Source organism: Mycteria americana, chromosome 7 (assembly GCF_035582795.1).
Source record: "Mycteria americana isolate JAX WOST 10 ecotype Jacksonville Zoo and Gardens chromosome 7, USCA_MyAme_1.0, whole genome shotgun sequence".
Taxonomy (NCBI): domain Eukaryota; kingdom Metazoa; phylum Chordata; class Aves; order Ciconiiformes; family Ciconiidae; genus Mycteria; species Mycteria americana.
In genome coordinates, this window is record NC_134371.1 from 52,074,118 (window position 1) to 52,092,009 (window position 17,892).

Here is a 17,892-nt window from a genome sequence, read left to right on the forward strand (position 1 = left end):
CTCCAAGTCACACAAATACAATACTTACAATACCTTACCTGACCAAGCAAACTGACTTACCTCCAAAAGTCTGATATCCAAGATCATAAGCATCTCTTGTAAAGTCTTCATATATAACAACTGCACCACTTGTGTCCACTTCAATTTCCTAAAGTCAAATCCATACATTTTGTAAGAAAAAACCCCAACTAAATAATGCCACTCTAAATCCAGAAAAAGACAGCGCAAATTACTTTATTTCCAATAAAGTGTTACTTGCTATTTTTATCAAATATGACAATGGAAGAAAGTGAATTGAGTATCTAGTTAGACTCAGTGCACAAACACTTCAAGCTATGCATTTCTCCTTAATGTCTTGAAGTCTTTGTGAATTAGTTTCAAAATCAAAAGTCTCACTGTCTTCTACATAAATATTCTGACTTCCAATTCAGACTTTTAAATACTTAGTTGAGAATATGTTAATACCTCCACTCAAAAAGAAGGAAAATATCATTCCAGTCTTTCAACATGGAACCAGGATATATATACACGCTTAGCTTACTAATCACATCCTTACATATTGTTGCAACTGATCTTTCTGTAGGTGGGAACTAATCTTTGTACCCTATCAGAGAACACCCATTAACACTGGTTTGTTTTTTATTTACTCTCTTCTCCTTGATGCGTCTTATGTCTTATCCATTCTTCCTCACTGCTGTTTAGTAATCTCCCTGTCATTTTGTACTTAACTTCTCAATCCACCCAAGCAGGTCCCAGGTGTATGAATTCAAGCTGACTACCTATGACAACACGAGAAGTGCTCACATGGCAGCTCTCCATGCATTACAACAATAGGTAGGGTCTACAAATACACTTTAAAATTCATTTTACAGGCTATCTACAAAGGCTATATCTTTCATTTGAAATCATTAAGAATTTCAGACTGCCACCAAAATAAGACAGTTTTAGATAAAGTGAAGAAAAAAAATTAAGTTTAGAAAAACTTATATAGTTAAGTGCTTAATTTTTATAAAACTCTAGCTTAATAATTATTCATCTTGAGGTATACTGTAAAACTTCCGAAAAAATCACAAACATTTTCCAATTCTGGGAATCTTTACCTCTATAGTAGAATCCTGGAAAGACGTCTTCATGTCTATGAACGTAAAATGAGGAAGAAATAAATAGTGCAAAAGTGCTCTCACTGTCAATTCATTTTAAGGCAATAAGATATTTAGGAAAAAAAATTCAGCTTGATATGCAGCTAGGACAGTCTATATATACAATTTATCATAGTTTAGTAATAATACTAAATGTAAAATCAGTTATCCTTAGGAATATAAACAGTCTTTTAGAAGCAATCACCTATATCTAACTCCACAAAACAAGAAAGTCAAGACTGAAAGGACAATATAATTTTGAGATATATTTTCATACATACATTGCATACACCGATTGCATCCGATTTTCTGTTAGTTGTTACCCACTTTTTTGTTTTCAACTACATTTCAACTACATTTCAACTTCCCCCCAGTCTCAGAGCCACAGGACAGGTTGATTAAAAGTGCATTCTAGTAGGCACTATCTACTCCACTTCTTAAACTAACTTCAATACTATGTAGTACATTGGTCCTTGGATGGTGGAAATCAGTGAGGGGGAACAGATATTAAACTAGAAGTGCTCTGTCTGAAGGTAGTGTAGAAAAGGAGAGCCTACAAAAGTACTGAAAGAAGAAGAGCTAAGAGGGAGACCTTTGAGGTGCAAGTCTTTGACACACATGGATGTGTATTTTACAGATCCATTTCATCACAACAAAGCTGGCGAGTCCAGCAGTAACATTCCCTATACAAAAGGCAGAGGAACATGTTCCAGTGCCTGAAATTTTTACAGTATTCTTGATGTTAAAGTTAAGGGAACAGTTTTGTAATACACAGTAGTGTAACTGGAATTACAAAATCAAAAATAAAATTTTCATGTGGAAGTTTCTGTCAAGTCTGTGCATTTACCTTGCAAGCTTTGAGCTAAAGTAATTTTAAATGTTTTTCAGGTGTGATTTGAAGCCAAACTATATAAAACACTGCAGATCCAAATTTCTGAGGAAATTACAAGCACGAAAAACTAAAGTTTGACTGCTGTACATGCCATTCATAATATTTAATACCCAAGTTTACATTCCCTCAAAGCAAGTAATTTATTCAAACCTCATTACCGTTTTTTTTTCCCTCCAGCTTTGCCTGCAATATCAAAATTATGAGAGTTGTAGCACATCTTTAGGGAATCTAAACAAACCAAGCACCACTAAAACTAGAAATACAAATTGCAAAGTATATCTATCATATTTCCAGTTCTTCTCTTCATTACGGCATTTCATTTACAAGAAGGAGCAATTTCTCTCTGCCTTTCACAAATTATTCTGTAACAATTTTTGCTGTTTTCTCAGTTTGCCTCCCTTTCCCTCTCCTCCTCACCCACACCTTTTGCCTTTATTTTAGCTGCATTGCAGTTGATGCACTACTTTTTATATCCATCAAAGTATTTGGACAGCAGTGTGCAGGCTCATGTAAGAGCACATGTTAATATTTTTCAGGCATTGTCACTTAAGGCAACCTGAAATTATTTTCAGTGGTGAAAATTTGCCTCCAGAAAGTATCATTATAAAGTCCGAATGAAATAGTCTTCGGCAGTATATATTTAAACACATCAAAATACTCAATTTCATTCAGCAAATTATCTTTGCAGTAGAAGAGTTCGAAGAGTAAATTCATAGAATCTGTTGTGGAGTACTTCAAAGGTAGAAAATGAAGAATTACAAAACAGCACATACAGCCCTTTTTCTGAATATTAAAACTAAATAATTCTCAATGAATAAAAAGAATCAGTAATTTTAACTTAAGAATTTTGGCACTTGTTACTTACTAGGTGATTTTTTCTGGCTCAGCTTCAAAATAGGTTTTGTCATTTTGGGTTTCTTGATAAATGTCCCACCAGGTTTGTTATATGGCTGTGGTATCATTTTTCTTTTTATTCCTCTTGCAGCAACTGCTGCAGGACTGGGTTTGTTATGATAGTCAACAACGATTCCAGGTCTGTGCATTCCTCCAAAGTCTCCCATATGCTGAAAATTTGTGAAATTAAGAGAAAGGTATTAGTATATGAAATCAATAGAAATAAAACAATTACTTGGTACAATAAAACTGTGAACTAAGTAAAATCTGCGTTCTAGAGCAAAATGCAGGGGAAATTTAAGCTCCCAGTTTGATGTTGTGTTGTGCAATGGCTTTGTGGGCGTTTGTCCAGTAGAATGAATAGGTAGGTATAAACTGTGTTTCTGCTTATTCAGAACCATTGTCCAGACAATGAACATGTCTATCAGAGTTCATATCTCAGCCTAACATCTTGGCTCCTCTCTTCAGATTCTCTAGATGATGAATGACTTCTCCCTCTGGGAAAAAAACAGAGCTAACCAATCCAGTTTTCAACACTGTAGTCAGCAGTCATTAAAAAAAAAAAACAAAACCCAAACAAAAAAACCCACCAAACCAACCACCCAAAACTCAAACTTCTTCATGCCAAATGATTAACAGTGATTTGAAAACTGAGTAAAGACGGTTGTCCAGTATGGAACAGCAATGAATTGAAGGAAGCTCATTCTTTCTTTTACTTATCATTCCACTGAATTCAATAAATTCAGAATTTAAAAGTTGGGCCTGGAGGGAGCGATACAAAAACATGGCAGCAATAGGAATGAAAATTCAGTTGAAAGACTAAACCTTTTATTATTTCTAAAATGATGTACATGTGTGGACACTTGTTTATGAAAGCTACCTCTCTGAAGGCATGGAATAAATGAGTAATCTGAAGAGGGAGAATTTAGGTAGCTGCAATATTTTCAAAAGCGCTAACATACTTCTTAATATTAACTCAATTATTTGATTAATAAAGGGCAGAAGAGAGCCCACTGACTGGATGGGTGACTTGGATAAGCAGAAATATTTGTATCGCCATGAGAAGAGAATTAGTATTACACTATCAAAGTTAAAAGAACATAAACATAACTTCAACATACATCGTGAAAAGTATGAATATTTTAAGCAAATTTTAAATGACAGACAGAATGTACCAAAACAGGCACTTTTCTTAATCAGAAATCCATGCACAAGATCTCCATGTTAATTTATTTAGTTGAGATAGTTATAGAACTACCTAGCATGTACATTTATACTGTACACATATAAATTTGACATGAAGTATGCACTTGGATAATTTCAAGTATTTTTTTTTTTTAAACAGACAGTCTATCTATTAAAGGTGCAATGCATTTTACATATGGTAAGTAGTTTAGCCTTTACATTCTCCTTTATTACATAAAAGACTAAAAAGATAAATTTCAAAAGCAAAACAAAAAAGAAATAAGGCTACTTGGTTGTAACTCTGCAGAAAACTTTCAGATCTAAATGAATTCTGAAAGGATGGCATCCAAGCTTAAGAACCTACCACTTTCAGCTTCACAAGCAGAGAAACAAAGAATAGAATCTATTTCTCATACCATGCTACATGCCAGCTGGCAGCCATGTGCAAATCTGAGCTAAAATTTGAATATGACAACTATACTACTCAAGAATGCTGCAAAGTAGACTTTCTGGAACAAAACCACCACACAATTAGGCATGTAAAAGACCCAGTAAAAAATAATCTTCCTCTACACTTCAAGCTACAAACAAGTTGTATGGTTTAATATTAAATAATTGCTTCCCAAAGAAATATGGCACACTTAAGAATTTTAAAAGATAAGTTACACCTAGATGCATAGGCAGAAAAGTGTTCACTGAACTCTTCATGCTTTAAAAAAAAACATAATCAGAATTGGGATATAAAACCAAGATAAAGGGACACCATCAACTTAAAGTTAGTACTTCTGTCAGGATTTTTTTTTATTCTCTTCTGTTGTATTTTTTTCCCCTAGTTCATTTAACATCAAGCATTACTTCTCCAAACTGTGATACATTATTTTGCATACAGTTAATCTTGCTGTTTCTTGGACATACAGTTTTTAGATCCTACACCGGAAAGTAATCCACTGAAAAGGAGTTAGAATATAAGTCTTCAAAACAAAACGAATACAAGTAACAGGACCAGGCACACTATCTGGAAATTAATCTCAATTCTGTGAAAGGACCTGATTTCAAGTTGATGATGCCCCTTTACCCATGCTTTAATTTTGAAAAAGAATCACTGTAACTGCTAACCACCCACTTTTGCCATTTCCTCCCCATCACCCTTCCAATACACAAGTCAGAGTAAGAATTAAGTTTAAAAGAGACTTGATGTTTGATAAAGCATGTGTTCAACATATTAAAGAATTAGCTAAACTTTTACCTTTACAGGAAACAAAAACTACTCTAGCATTCACAACCTGGGTTTTATTTTTTGCTTATACATTGCACCTTTAACCTACTCAAAACTTCAAAAGACTTTGAATTAAACTTTTACAATATTCAGGAATTTCCCCACCAGCAGCAAAGATGCTAGTGTTTACAAGGAAAAATGCAAGTCCTTTTAATCCCTTTTAGACCAAACCTATTACTTTTATCTTCACCTTTCAAACAAAAGGAGAGATTTAACAAACCTTATCAACTAGATCAACTAGTCTTCTATTACTCATTACTTTCAACAGAAAGAGGGACTGGGTTCTACTTGAAGACAGCTTCAAGGGGGTAAACAACATTGTCAACCATGATAGTTTGCTTGGACAAAAAACCCACACTGTACTGAACAGTGCATTCATTTTAAAGCAGTGGTCTTGAAAGGGTTTAAAAGAGTGTCTAGTGAAAAGAATCTGAAAAGATTCTGTACTTACTCCTCGGCCTCGGCCTCTGCCTGTTGATGGTCCTCCAAAAGCATCATAGTTTCTGCTTCCAAATCCACTTTCAGGATAAGCAGGCGTTCCTCTCCCCCGAGAGCCTACAGGTGCAGGCTTCATATGGGGTGAAGAAAAACTGCTGTAGGAAGAGTAACTCTCTCTTCCTCTGTCCTCCATAAACCCAGGCCTCAATTTTGAACGGGAGTAAGGTGCTTCCCAGCTAGACCCGCCCTGGTTTCTACCTCCGAAAGAGTCAAGGCTATTCCGGTAGGAGTTGTCAAATCGACCACCATAACTACCTCCGAAGCGGCTTTGTTCGGGTTCATTATAACCATAGCCAGATCTGTACAGATCTCGCCCACCCAGAGAAGACCCGGAGTCGTAAGACTCATAAGGTCCAAACCTGGAAAAGTTGCACAGTGAGGAGAAAAAAAAGTAAGCTTACTAATGTTATACATTTCAAAAGACAAGTTATCAGTTGACATTTATCAACTAAAATCAATTTATTACTATACTGGTCCGTACAGTTGTGTTATTGTTTAATCTTGATTAGGGCTGGGCAAATCACACTATGACCAGATAGAAAGCTATCTGAGCCATTTTTGCTACAAACAATTCTAAAGTTCAGTATACCTGAACTTTGGTTACTTAAAATTTTCAGCAACATTTATTTACTAAAACATTATTAGAGCCCAGCCCTAGTCTCATGAAAATAATCACCTGCAGACATTCATAAACTAGTCAAACTCTCCTTTCTTCAAAATCATGCCCTTGTATTCTAACAGTTAAATAACAGTTAAAAGGCGGCTTAGTTCTGAACTGAGGGGAAGAAAAAAAAAAAAAAAAAAATCTTTTTTTTAGTGGTACAGTTGTGAGTCTTAAGCACCCCACAGTTCTAATTTTAAAGGAAAAATACACGTGCTCTTCCACTCATATTTGTACTTTTTGGAATTTTCACCCCTGTAAAATTCAGTCTCCCAATCAAAGAGTTCATGATCTTCAGTGTATCCATCTTTCACTTGCAGACCATTAAGTCTAGCAACTCAGGATTTTGAAAGTCTACCCAATGCATGCACAGTGGACACGAAAACAGTCCTTGGAATTTCAGAGTAGAGTAACAAGGAGCTAAAATCTTTAGTTATTTACCAAGAGTTTGCTTTGCCTGCGGGGGGGGGGGGGGGGAAGGGTCAGGCTAGAAATCATCAGTATTTGTAACCACTTGGAAGGGAAACACATTAGTGTCCCTGCAGGGTTATAATAGGGTGATTCAACAGGAGTTGGGAAAGACAACCCCTTAGACTGACAAAATACAGACTAGAACAGACTCAAAATTACTAGCTGTATCAATAGTAAATTGAATGCCTTCATTTTAAAATATGTTAGTCTCAGAAGACCCAAAGCTACACAGAAAATGACACTATCTACAGAAAGAGCCCATGCACAGTATTAACGTTACATGGCAAGAGACATTTCGGTGTTCAAGTAGTCATTCAACCTCAATCATATGCAGATTACTATATGGTAGGTACAGCTCATTCCTGAATCTCTGCTCAGACTTTTAAGTCAATCTTAGTGTTCATCATTAAACATATTATACTTAACTAAAATGTTTAACAGAACCGTGCAGCAAAACACAACACTTCTCCAGCCTCCCTACTTAGAACTGTCCTTGCCCAGTGGCACCACAGTGACTACAGACAAGAATCATAGTCTGGCTACAGCCAGACAAGAATTCAAGGGCGCACACAAGAAAACCATCAGATTATCTAAGTTTTCTTCGCATTTTATTTCCTCCAAGATAGAATCACTACTCTGAAAAGCATGCTTCTTTGAATATGATATTAAGACCTAAGTCAAATCAGCTGCTCCCTACTGTTTTTATCTGAAAGAGCAACAGTAATAGTATCCTAGCATTAAATACACAACTTTAAGACCACTGCATCAGAATTTTTATTTTTAGACCAATCCATCTTACAAAGCAGCCCAGAACATGCACACAGTTTTGAGTGTAATCAGTACCTGCCAATGAAATAATCTGGACATGACTTTCAGATTCAATACCAAGATCATTTGAGCACTGCACATTCAAACCAAAGTACACATACCCTAAATGTTCCTTGAAAACGGAATGTTGATAGATTCGGTCTAAGGCACTAAACCAGTTAGGTCTAGTCTGCTATGTCAGAAATGATATGTCAGGCCAATCAGCTACAAATTGCCAGCCATTACTGAAAAATAAAACTTTCTCCATTTTCATTCAAAGACGCATTGTTTCACTCTCAAACTTTTCCACAAAAATGCTGATTATTACAAGAATCTAGCTCTTACAGTTTAGTATTTATTGAACATGAAGACTCAGAACAAAAATGTTCATACAAAATCGTAACAACATGCCTCAGGAACACTTAAGTTAGAAGACAGAATGATTTAAACTTAAATTGGATTTGATCAATTCTTGGGACAACTGAAGGATTATTTTACCTGTTACCACCACCACCACCTCCTCCGCCTCCACCTCCATGACTCTCCATCCCATAGGATTGGTTAAGGTAAGAGTCCATGGATCGTGGGCCACCATAGCCTCCATGCCCATAATCACGGTCCATGTCTAAAAAAAGAGCAGAAAAATGTTTATAAAGAAAGCAAGCAAGAAGTCTTATAAGTCATCTAGTTTAAATTCTTAAGTAAAAAGTTTACTCTTTGCCACAGTGCTTACAAACAAAATACAAAACTGCCAGTTGCAAACCCATTTCGACACTGTGCTTAGGGAAGCCACGTGTCATTATCTGAGTACCTCTTAACTGAAATCCAGTTCATATTTTTTCCCAGTAGTGGATAACTCGGGATTAATGTTCCATCAGTTGGAATTCAGACGCAAGTTAAATTAAGAGAATTAAATGGAGAAGCCCGATGTAGAATATGTCAGAAGTTAGTGGAGAATTAAGACCACTTCCCTCCCTTTAATAAGACACACAGCCCACAGGCATCTGCCTTCTCTACCCAATGCCACAAGAAACCTTCACTCACATTGACAGAGACCTTGGGTCAAGGTTACGAGCTGTCATGCTGCAGTGCAAACTCTATAGACAGGCTACAGTCAAACAAAAGAATTTTCTCCAATCTAGTACAAACAAATATCCACCCAAAACAGCACTGAGTTGCAGTTCACTAACTGCACTAAGATGTTGGTACTTCATAGCTGAACTGATGTCACTTCATGACATCTTTGCATCTTGTAATGAAGTCTGGCAAAAGAATCAACTTCTTCCTCAACATTGGAAGTCCTATGTAAAAGTTCTGGTTAAATAACCACTCATAAATTCAAAGCACTAAAACAGTGTCACAGATCTGCATAACGAGTATGATCCACTGTCTTCCTGTAGCATACACAATTTGCACTTCACTGGCATTCCAGTGACCAGAACTGCTTCCAGGTACCAACCAACACTAACTTTTGGATAATACAAAGAAAGCCTGGCAAGTCAAGCCTCATAGAAAAGGTAACACAGAGAAGGAAGACACAGTGAACACAGGAAGGATAAAAATATAACCACACGAAGACTCGTCCACTCTAACAAGAGAGAGTATTTTATACATTTCAAAATCTTCAAGTTTAAACCACCGACTTTTCCAGATGGTAACAGGACAGTAAGCTTACTTGAAGTCATAAGAAATTCTCCAGTTTAAAAAAACATAGTAATTCTCTGTGCATATCATTTCATGAAAATAACTGTAGTGATGAAAATAAGTATATATACTATTTCCTGTTTGCACCTGCTTCTTGTTAGCAGCAGGCAGCCACTGTAATTTACTTTCTTATATCTGTCAACAAGAATTCTGTAAATGGTACTCAGCTGACTGTATCACTTTTACACAGATGTTCTTAGCATGCCTGAATAGACATTCCAACAAATGATCTCCTGCTGATTTTTTTTTCTTCTAATGATCATAGGTACTTTCTAAACAATTAAAGATCATACTTCTGAAACAAAAAAACTTTGAACATGGAAGTCACATGGCACCTTTCCATATTCCAAACAATAAAGATTCTGCAGCAAAGCACAAAAAAAGCTATTCAAAATACTAATCATGTAGTACCACACAGCATAAACTTAAACTGCAAAAAGTTACTCTTTAAAGAAATGGCTGAGCCTTCTAACAGAAGCATCTAATATTCCTCTCTGTTGTGACCGAATGATCTACCACCTAATCCAGTGGAATACCCTCAAGACTGCCTACATAAAGATGCAGGCCAGTAAAAAGAGTAAGGTAATCAATAAAATAAACTCAGTTTCACAAAAATTAAGGTTAGATGGTCTCATGGTCAATCTTGGATCCAAGGTGTTGGTTTTTTTTTTTTTAAAAATACAGTGTATCTAATCAAAAGACATTGACATACTGAAAACTGAAATATCTAACCTGAAAGGACCCAATAGTTTACCTTAGTTTCACTTGCTCCCTATTACCTACAGACCCTGAGATGGCACAAAAGTAATTATGTTAAGAGTTGAAGAGGTGAATCAAATCATTCAACAAGGAAGAACACAACATACTGTCAAGATCCCTGCTACTGCAATCCAATTCTATTACAGCACAGTAAGTAGTGACCAGTGTTGTCCATATGCCAGAAGTTCACTAGTGGAAAAAACACAAGAAAATTCACACGCAAAAGATCTCTTCCAAAAAATGGTTTGAGGCGTAGTTTTGAAATAAATTTTTAGTCTAAAATTTTTAACATGAAAGCAAATACTAAAATATGTTTTACAATCACAGGGTAACTTCTGACATCCACTTTTGCTCAACACTCTCCTTACTCGTCCATGGTTCATGTTATCCAGTATCAGCAGTCTTGCTGTAGAGCTATGTCAGTCCCTAAATCCTCAGATCACTGGCTTTAGGACATCACCATCTCCTCCTTAACAGTGAACAACTTACTCATCCTTTCCAGACTCATTGCACTGCATTTACCTACATTATAATACACTCTCGTTTAAAAAGGTTTAACAAGGGATACAAAAGGTACAAAGAAGTGAACAGGGATGATCACTTCCATGATTTTCTACTACAAGAAACTGGAGGTAGCAAATGAAACTTTAAAATAACAAGCTAAAAAATTAATCGGATCCGTTTTCACAAAACAGATACTTAAGTCCTGGAACTGCTCTGTGACAAGAAGTTACTAACAATTTACATGGATTTAAGAAAGAAGTTGGATAAATCCACTGACAAGAAATTCAAAGGATGCTGAACACAAAGACTATGTCTCTGGTTCAGAAAGTCCCCAAACTGCAAACCAGTGAAGGCATATAAATATACCAAAGGAGTACTTGTACTATTCCTTCCACGTCTCCAAACACACAGTGACATACAGGATATTGGTGAGGTGGGACACCCATCTTTGACCTGACCTAATGAAGGTGATCTTATGATCTCCTTCTGACTATTTCATTAACTGTTCCAGATCACTGAGCAGTTAACCTATCATTCCAATCACTGGCCTCCTGGTTCAGTCATTTTGTCAGCTGCAAACTTTAACGAAGATTTATAGATTTTACACTTCATGCCCAGAGCCTGCCAAAGATACTGCATTCAAATTACGAAGTGCACTATTTCTTCAGGCATTAAGCTTTTCTTTATTCTGAAAGTCTGTTCTCCAGATAGGCTTTATCCTAAAAAGGGGGAAAACGCACAAGAAGACAGTAAATATTCACTTAGGTGAACCAAAATAAAAAGATTTCAATTTTTGAATGTAGTAGCTGAATAATAATCACTTGTACAGCTTTAATCATTACAGTCTCAAGGCAAATAGCTTATTAGTTGACAAGCCTCACAACCACAGACATCAAAATCCATTTGTGCTGGCCTCTTTCACACTTTTGATTCTTCTTCTACTAACTAAAGCAAGACAGATGGACACGGAGCATTAAAAAAGCTGTATCTGCACAGAACAATTTTCTCTGCCTGTAGCCTGCTCCCCGTTCACTGTTACATCAGCTCTGGCTGTCACCACTGGTGGAGGTATGCAGAAGTTGCCCGTCTGTGCAAACTATTCAGACCAAATGTGAAATTGTTTCACATGCTAAGAGAACAGGTGCTTAAGCACTAGAGAAAAAACACCACGAATTGTATTGCAGTGTCTCAAACTGAAAATTCAGAAGTGTAGTACTTCACTTAAGTTTAAATAGTAACTGTTTATCAAAGAAACCTTTGAAGAAATATTATATCTGTGTATCTATGAATACTACAGGGTGAAAAAGAGAAGAAAAAAAAAAGAGTGGTTCATATTTGCTCCTAAAGGTTAAAAATTAAAGAGTAAATCTCTGAACTGATGAAGGCACTGACGAAGTATCTGAAACAAAGAGTTTGTTGAAAGAATAAATCAGGTTTTAGTATCTGCAGCCTCTTGCATAAATACAGTGTGGATGAATGAGCTGTTGAACTAAAGTACAGACACAGAATTGCAAAGAACAATCTCACTTTTCATTTCTAGATCATACTTTAAGTCTACTGGGGTAGAGGAGAGGGGAGAAGAGTTACGTCAAAGGGGAAAAATAAATGTTACCTCTAAAATAAAAAAGAATGTGACACTAAAAGACAAGTTCAATTTACAAATTAAAATGTTCATGTATATGTATTCCTTCAGATTTAAAAAAAAAAAAAAAAGAGCCCTATCTGGTGGAGAGATCATTTAATATAGCTGCAAAATAAATCTCAATAGCCAGCAAAGAAAAATCAAATTTTCCTTAGGAAAAAAAACTAGGAAGTTAAATATATAGTAGATAAGACTCAGAATCCCTTGGTAAAAAGGACTCCATTTAAAAGAAAAAGCTTAAGATCAGATAACATTGAAATCATATTCACAGCACAAAGAAACAAAATAATTTTCAATAGTGTTCTCCATGTGGAGCATATGAGAAGGCTAGGAAGATGAGAAAGGAGAAAGATCTTGCAGTAACAAATAATAAATGAAAAAAATAAACTGCAGTAAAATAAAAATAACCTTTAAACAACAAAAAACCAGAAGTACTAGCTTGAAACAAGCTGAATTTCCCTATATTTTAAATTCATAATCCACAATGACTACAACAAGCTTAAGGCTCCATTGTGCAACAGTAAGCAACATTTTTTCCAGGCACATTACATTTTTCATAACACCATGCCTGCTTTAAGATCACAACCTTGTGATTAGATACCGAAGTTTTGTACAGAAGTCTAGATACATTGAGTCCCATGCAAAACAAGGAACCGATCCAACAACGTAGATGAATTTTAGGAATAGCAGCAAAAGCCATTTACCCTTTCAGATTAAAAGGACAATAGTTACAGTAATCAAAATAGTAACATGAACAGTTAGTAATATTTCTGTTAATAATATTAACAGAATTTATTCTACAGGCCATGTCATCTCTGTCTCAAACCAACTCATCAGCAAGGTACAATGGTGGAATTACAGCCATCATCAGCCATCCAATGAAAAGTGCTTCACACTGGCTAAAAGTTTCCAACAGGAAGAACCTTGCCAAGAACTCAAATGAAAACTGGGCAAAGATGAAAACTCTCAACATCCATCCTCTATTGCCATCTACTGGACCCCTACAAAATAGCCTTTAGCCCTCTGTACAGAATCAGGGTAAGACAAAGCTGTGTGCATGCCTTACTAATGTACATACAATGCATAAACATTCATGTTAAATGTTTCAAGCTGCATACATCATAATTAACTTGTTTAATAATTATGAATAATAGAAAGCTTAATTATCACAATGAAAACTATTATTATAGAGGTACCTGAAAAGAACAATCTAATTGTACAACATACATTTGATTGGTTACTTCCCATAGGATGAGCCAGGATTCACTTTCATACTACTGTCATCAGATCTCAGAAAAGCAGGTTCTGGTTAATGGCTACAGTGAATATTCCAATAAGATACTTAAACTGCCACTTAAGAAGAAGCTTTTCTACTAAAAATCTAAAGGACATTTAATTACGAATCAATACAGAAGATTAAAAAACAGGGCCATATCTTTAATTTATTTATTTTACTATGAAGAACGATAAATGCAAAATAATATCATTGGCAAAAAAGGTAAGACTCAAGGAATGTATCATAAAAATGGTCATACTGCAATCAAAGATGCATCTGTAATCCAACATGTTATTTCCATATAACAGCCAGCAAGAATATCAAGAGATCCAACAGCAAACACTTATTTGATGACATCTGTAAATGAAGCTTGGGTACAGTTTATGGTAAAGTTTTTATATTAACATCCTTTTAGTATTTGCTTGCACGCAAGCAAGAGGTGTCAAATCATTTCTTGAGTCTTACTAAACTCATTACCTTAATCATCTTACAAAAACATCTGCATTCCTTTTTGTTGCATCTACGTGGTATTTTTGATAGTGTAAAAATAAGACTTAGCTTTTGCTGTATCACATTTACTTTATATGCTTTCTATATTCCTTCCCAAACTCTTAGTTAAAGTAAACTTAAAAAAAAAAAAATCAAGCAGTTCCAGGTTCTTTTTTTTCCACGTCTGTATAAAAGGGGGAAACATTCTCTTTCTTTTCAATAGAAGTAGTAAGAATCAAATACAGTAGTCCATAAGAAAACAAAATACTGATTTATGCAAAAAGCAGCATCATTAAGAAACGTCTGTATTCCCCCCCCATCCCCACTCCTTGATCTCACAATTTTGATGTGGAACGTGCAGGAGTTCATGTTGACATGCCCAAGATGAAAATCAAGTCTCACTCCCAGCCAGTTATAACTCCTCCAGAAAACAACATGTGCAGTCAAACCATGTTACGTACTTTTAATAACCCGTTTGTTTTTTGTTTTTGTCAACACTGACTGTTCAGCCCCAACGCTTTTTACAGGTTAGACGTATTTATAGCTCATACCTGAGACTGACCCACTGGGCATGTTCACACCACAATGCATGGGGGTATCTGGGAATCTCCAATCTCTGTCTTCAGCTGGAGAGGATGGGTCAGTGAGAATGACTTAGTGCTTAGCAAGAGCTGGAGGGGAGAGACAGGGAGCCGCAACAAGAGGCGGCTCTCTTTCCTGTCGGATCTCCAGTCTCCTGACACGACCCCCTCACGGAGCTCGCCCCGAGCTCCCCCCGTCTCTGCCCGCGCCGCCCCCGCCCGCCGCCTCCCCCTCGCCCCCCGCTCGCCCCGCGCCCCAGGGCGCCTCGCCCCGCGGAGGGCCGCCCCCGCCCGCGCCGCCCGCCCGCCCGCGCCGCCCCCCGGGAGGGCCCTCCTCCCGCGCAGCCCTCCCGCCGCCGGCCGCCGCCGCAGCTCCCCCGACCCGGGAGGAGCGGCGAGGAGGAGGACGAGGAGGTGGATGAGGGGGACTCCGTCCTGCGCGGAACAAAGCAGCCGCTGCCATTTTGAGACGCGGCCGGGCCCCGCGGCGGCAACGGTTGCGGCGGCCGGGCCCTACCCTTGCTCTGGGGGTGCGCCCTCACCTTCCCCGTAGTCCATGGCGGCGGCGGCGGCGGGCCCTGCTCCCCAGACGGCTGACGGCCGCAGCAACGCGGCGGCGGCTCCCGCTTCTCTCAATGGCGCCTTCCACCACAACGACGCGAGGCGGGCCCTGTGCGCGGCAGCGCGCCCACGGCGCGCGGCGATTGGCCCGGGCGCCGCGTCACGTGAGCGGGCCGGCCTGCAAGGAGAAGGGGCCCGGGACCGGCGGCGACGCCGCGTGAAGCGCTGGCGCGGGGCGCCCGGATCGGTGTCACGAGGGAGGCTGCGCGGCGGCCATGTTGGGCCCTGGCAGCCGCCATTTTGCGTTCTGGCGTCGGGCCCTCTCATGCTTGAAGTCGCTCCAGGCTTAGCAGTGGCGAGACATCCGTACCTTTACCCTCTCCTTCACACACACCCTTGGGCCCCGGTGAAGTGGCCGCTGCGGAAAACACTCTCCTCGGTGCACGAGTACCAAAACCTGCCCTTACGCAGAGATGGAAGTCGGGCAGTGCCTGGCTGGAGGGAGCCCTGGGTGGCTTCCCTGCAGCTCCACAGCCCCGGGTGTGGGAGCCCTGTCCCATGGCCCTGCCAGCTCCCAGGGGGGGCTGCTGCTGTGTTGTGCAAACCAAACGGTTTTGCAAAATAAACCGCTTATTTAAGCAATGCCACCCCTGTAATGCCCCCCTTCGATGAACCTACTGTATTAACACCGGTTCATCTGTCAATCCCAAGACAAAAGTATTTTAGCATCTATAACAGGCTGCATTGACAGCAAAACACCCTAACGGTAAACACAGACGTCCGTTGTAAGATGACACTCTGCTCCTCTATGCAGCCAAAAATTTGAGGAAGGAACAGACTTTGTCCCAGACACATCATCGTGCAAAAAAAACCCCGAGTGCTGTGTGAAGATCACATGCGGGGAAGTACTTAATTCCTTACAGTTTCTTAATGTGTTATACAACCCTGAAAGAAAGAAAGAAACAAGAAGAGAAAAAAAAACCGTGAGGGAGATGGCAACGAGAAATGGGAATATGTCTCCGAGGACAAGCTGTGGGTGAACTTTCAGGTGGTAAGGGCGGGCAAAGCCACTATGTCCTGGTGTTTGATTTTGTCGGGGAAACAGGGCTTCTTTCGGGCTTGGGTGGCTGACAGGATGGCATCAAAAGCTTCCAATTTCTCCCCATCTGGAAAGTAATAAAAGCCCCACTGCAGGAAAGGAAGATTTGACCCGCCCAGGTCCGGAGTCCCAGCTTCGCGCTGACCTAAACCCCCGCCTGCAGCGCGGCCAGACCGGCTCCCTCCCGACCTCTGGATGGCAGCAGAGGCGGGCGCACGTGAACCGCCGCCCGGCTGCGGCGCGGGGAGCGGCCCGCCGGCAGCGCGGCCTGGCGAGCTCTCCTCCGGTAGCCCTGAGCTGCCTTCGCTCCCCGGCATCGCAGGACAGATACGTGCAGAGAAAATGGTTCTTCCCCGCCAAAGGGAATCTTTCCTTCGGCTTCACGCTGACGTCTCAGCCAAAGATACCGTACGCGTGGGCAGAGCGGTGCTTTCCAGGTCCGAACAGCCCTCATACAGACCCGTTTGTGCATCCATCCCTTTGCACGTGCACCCTCGTGCAGACCAGGCAAGTTTCTTGCATTGAACATGAGATTTATACAACGGGCATTTTCCTGTCCGTTCAGGGCCGTACGCCTCATGTTTGCAACACAGCGGCCTCCTCTCTGCAGCCTTTTTTGCAGCGCTGGGTGCGGCGCTGCTCAGCCCGATCTGTAGCCCTGCGCTTGTGAACAGGAACACGGAGCAGCATCACGCTGCCCTGCAGGTGGGAGCAGAGCAGCGTGTGGGCTGTGCCGGCGGAGGGGCTCCTGCTGGACGGCACCCACCGCCAGTGCCGCTGGGCATCGGCCTCAGCAAGCCAGCCCAGGGCCTGCCCGCCACTTCACCATAACCTGGCACAGATGTTGTCTCTGCTCAAGAAAAAAACATACTTGAAGATTTTTCCCGTGCAAGAAAACGCACGGGCACAGCTCTACACGTTTTGCTGTATGCAAAATAAAAAACGTGAGGAATTAAAAAAATAGCATATACATGCGCAGGTAACATCCAAAGGCGATCCTAGGTGACAATTCAGTACAAATGTTGTGGGATTAAACTGATTTTCCCAGGTGGTGTGAAACACGCAGCAGTCAAAATTGTGAAGCACCATCTCTGCTTGAGGACTCAATGCGTGCTGCAGGATGAGTTGCTGAGGAATGCACTAAGTGGATTCTCACCCCCTTCCAATGCATCTGGCTGGGCCAAATGAGATGACTAATGAAAATGCTATTGAATAAGCAGCTCTGAAGGGAGGAAATCATGCAGAATAGATAGATTTGTGATCACTGTAACAATATTTGGCTAATGGTTATTCAAAATAAACACAAAGATCCGGAAAAACTGATTCATCTGAATCAGCTGCCCCTAAGACTTATCAAAGGTGAGTGTTTTAGCTCTTGCCCTGGTGCAAAACCTACTGAGGGATTCAACAAATGAAACTCTCTGGTAGGCTATGCAACCTGAGGGGACTATTGC

At 39.8% G+C, this 17,892-nt stretch overlaps 1 protein-coding gene across 2 annotated transcripts in view; it reads right to left on the reverse strand.

Moving 5' to 3' along the window:
- Positions 1-15,517, reverse strand: part of ZNF326 (zinc finger protein 326) — a 29,750-nt gene extending 14,233 nt beyond the window's left edge. Inside the window, exons 1-7 of one of the 2 annotated variants that reach the window (XM_075508428.1) lie at positions 15,321-15,517; positions 14,749-14,823; positions 8,322-8,448; positions 5,838-6,243; positions 2,897-3,095; positions 1,101-1,135; positions 61-148 (exon numbers count right to left, since the gene is read on the reverse strand). In XM_075508428.1, the coding sequence (XP_075364543.1) occupies positions 61-148; positions 1,101-1,135; positions 2,897-3,095; positions 5,838-6,243; positions 8,322-8,448; positions 14,749-14,823; positions 15,321-15,336 (946 nt within the window). In that variant the 5' untranslated portion in view covers positions 15,337-15,517. The remainder of the gene's footprint in view (positions 1-60; positions 149-1,100; positions 1,136-2,896; positions 3,096-5,837; positions 6,244-8,321; positions 8,449-14,748; positions 14,824-15,320) is intronic. The other variant, XM_075508429.1, reaches the window with a different exon arrangement.
- Positions 15,518-17,892: the final 2,375 nt, after the last annotated feature.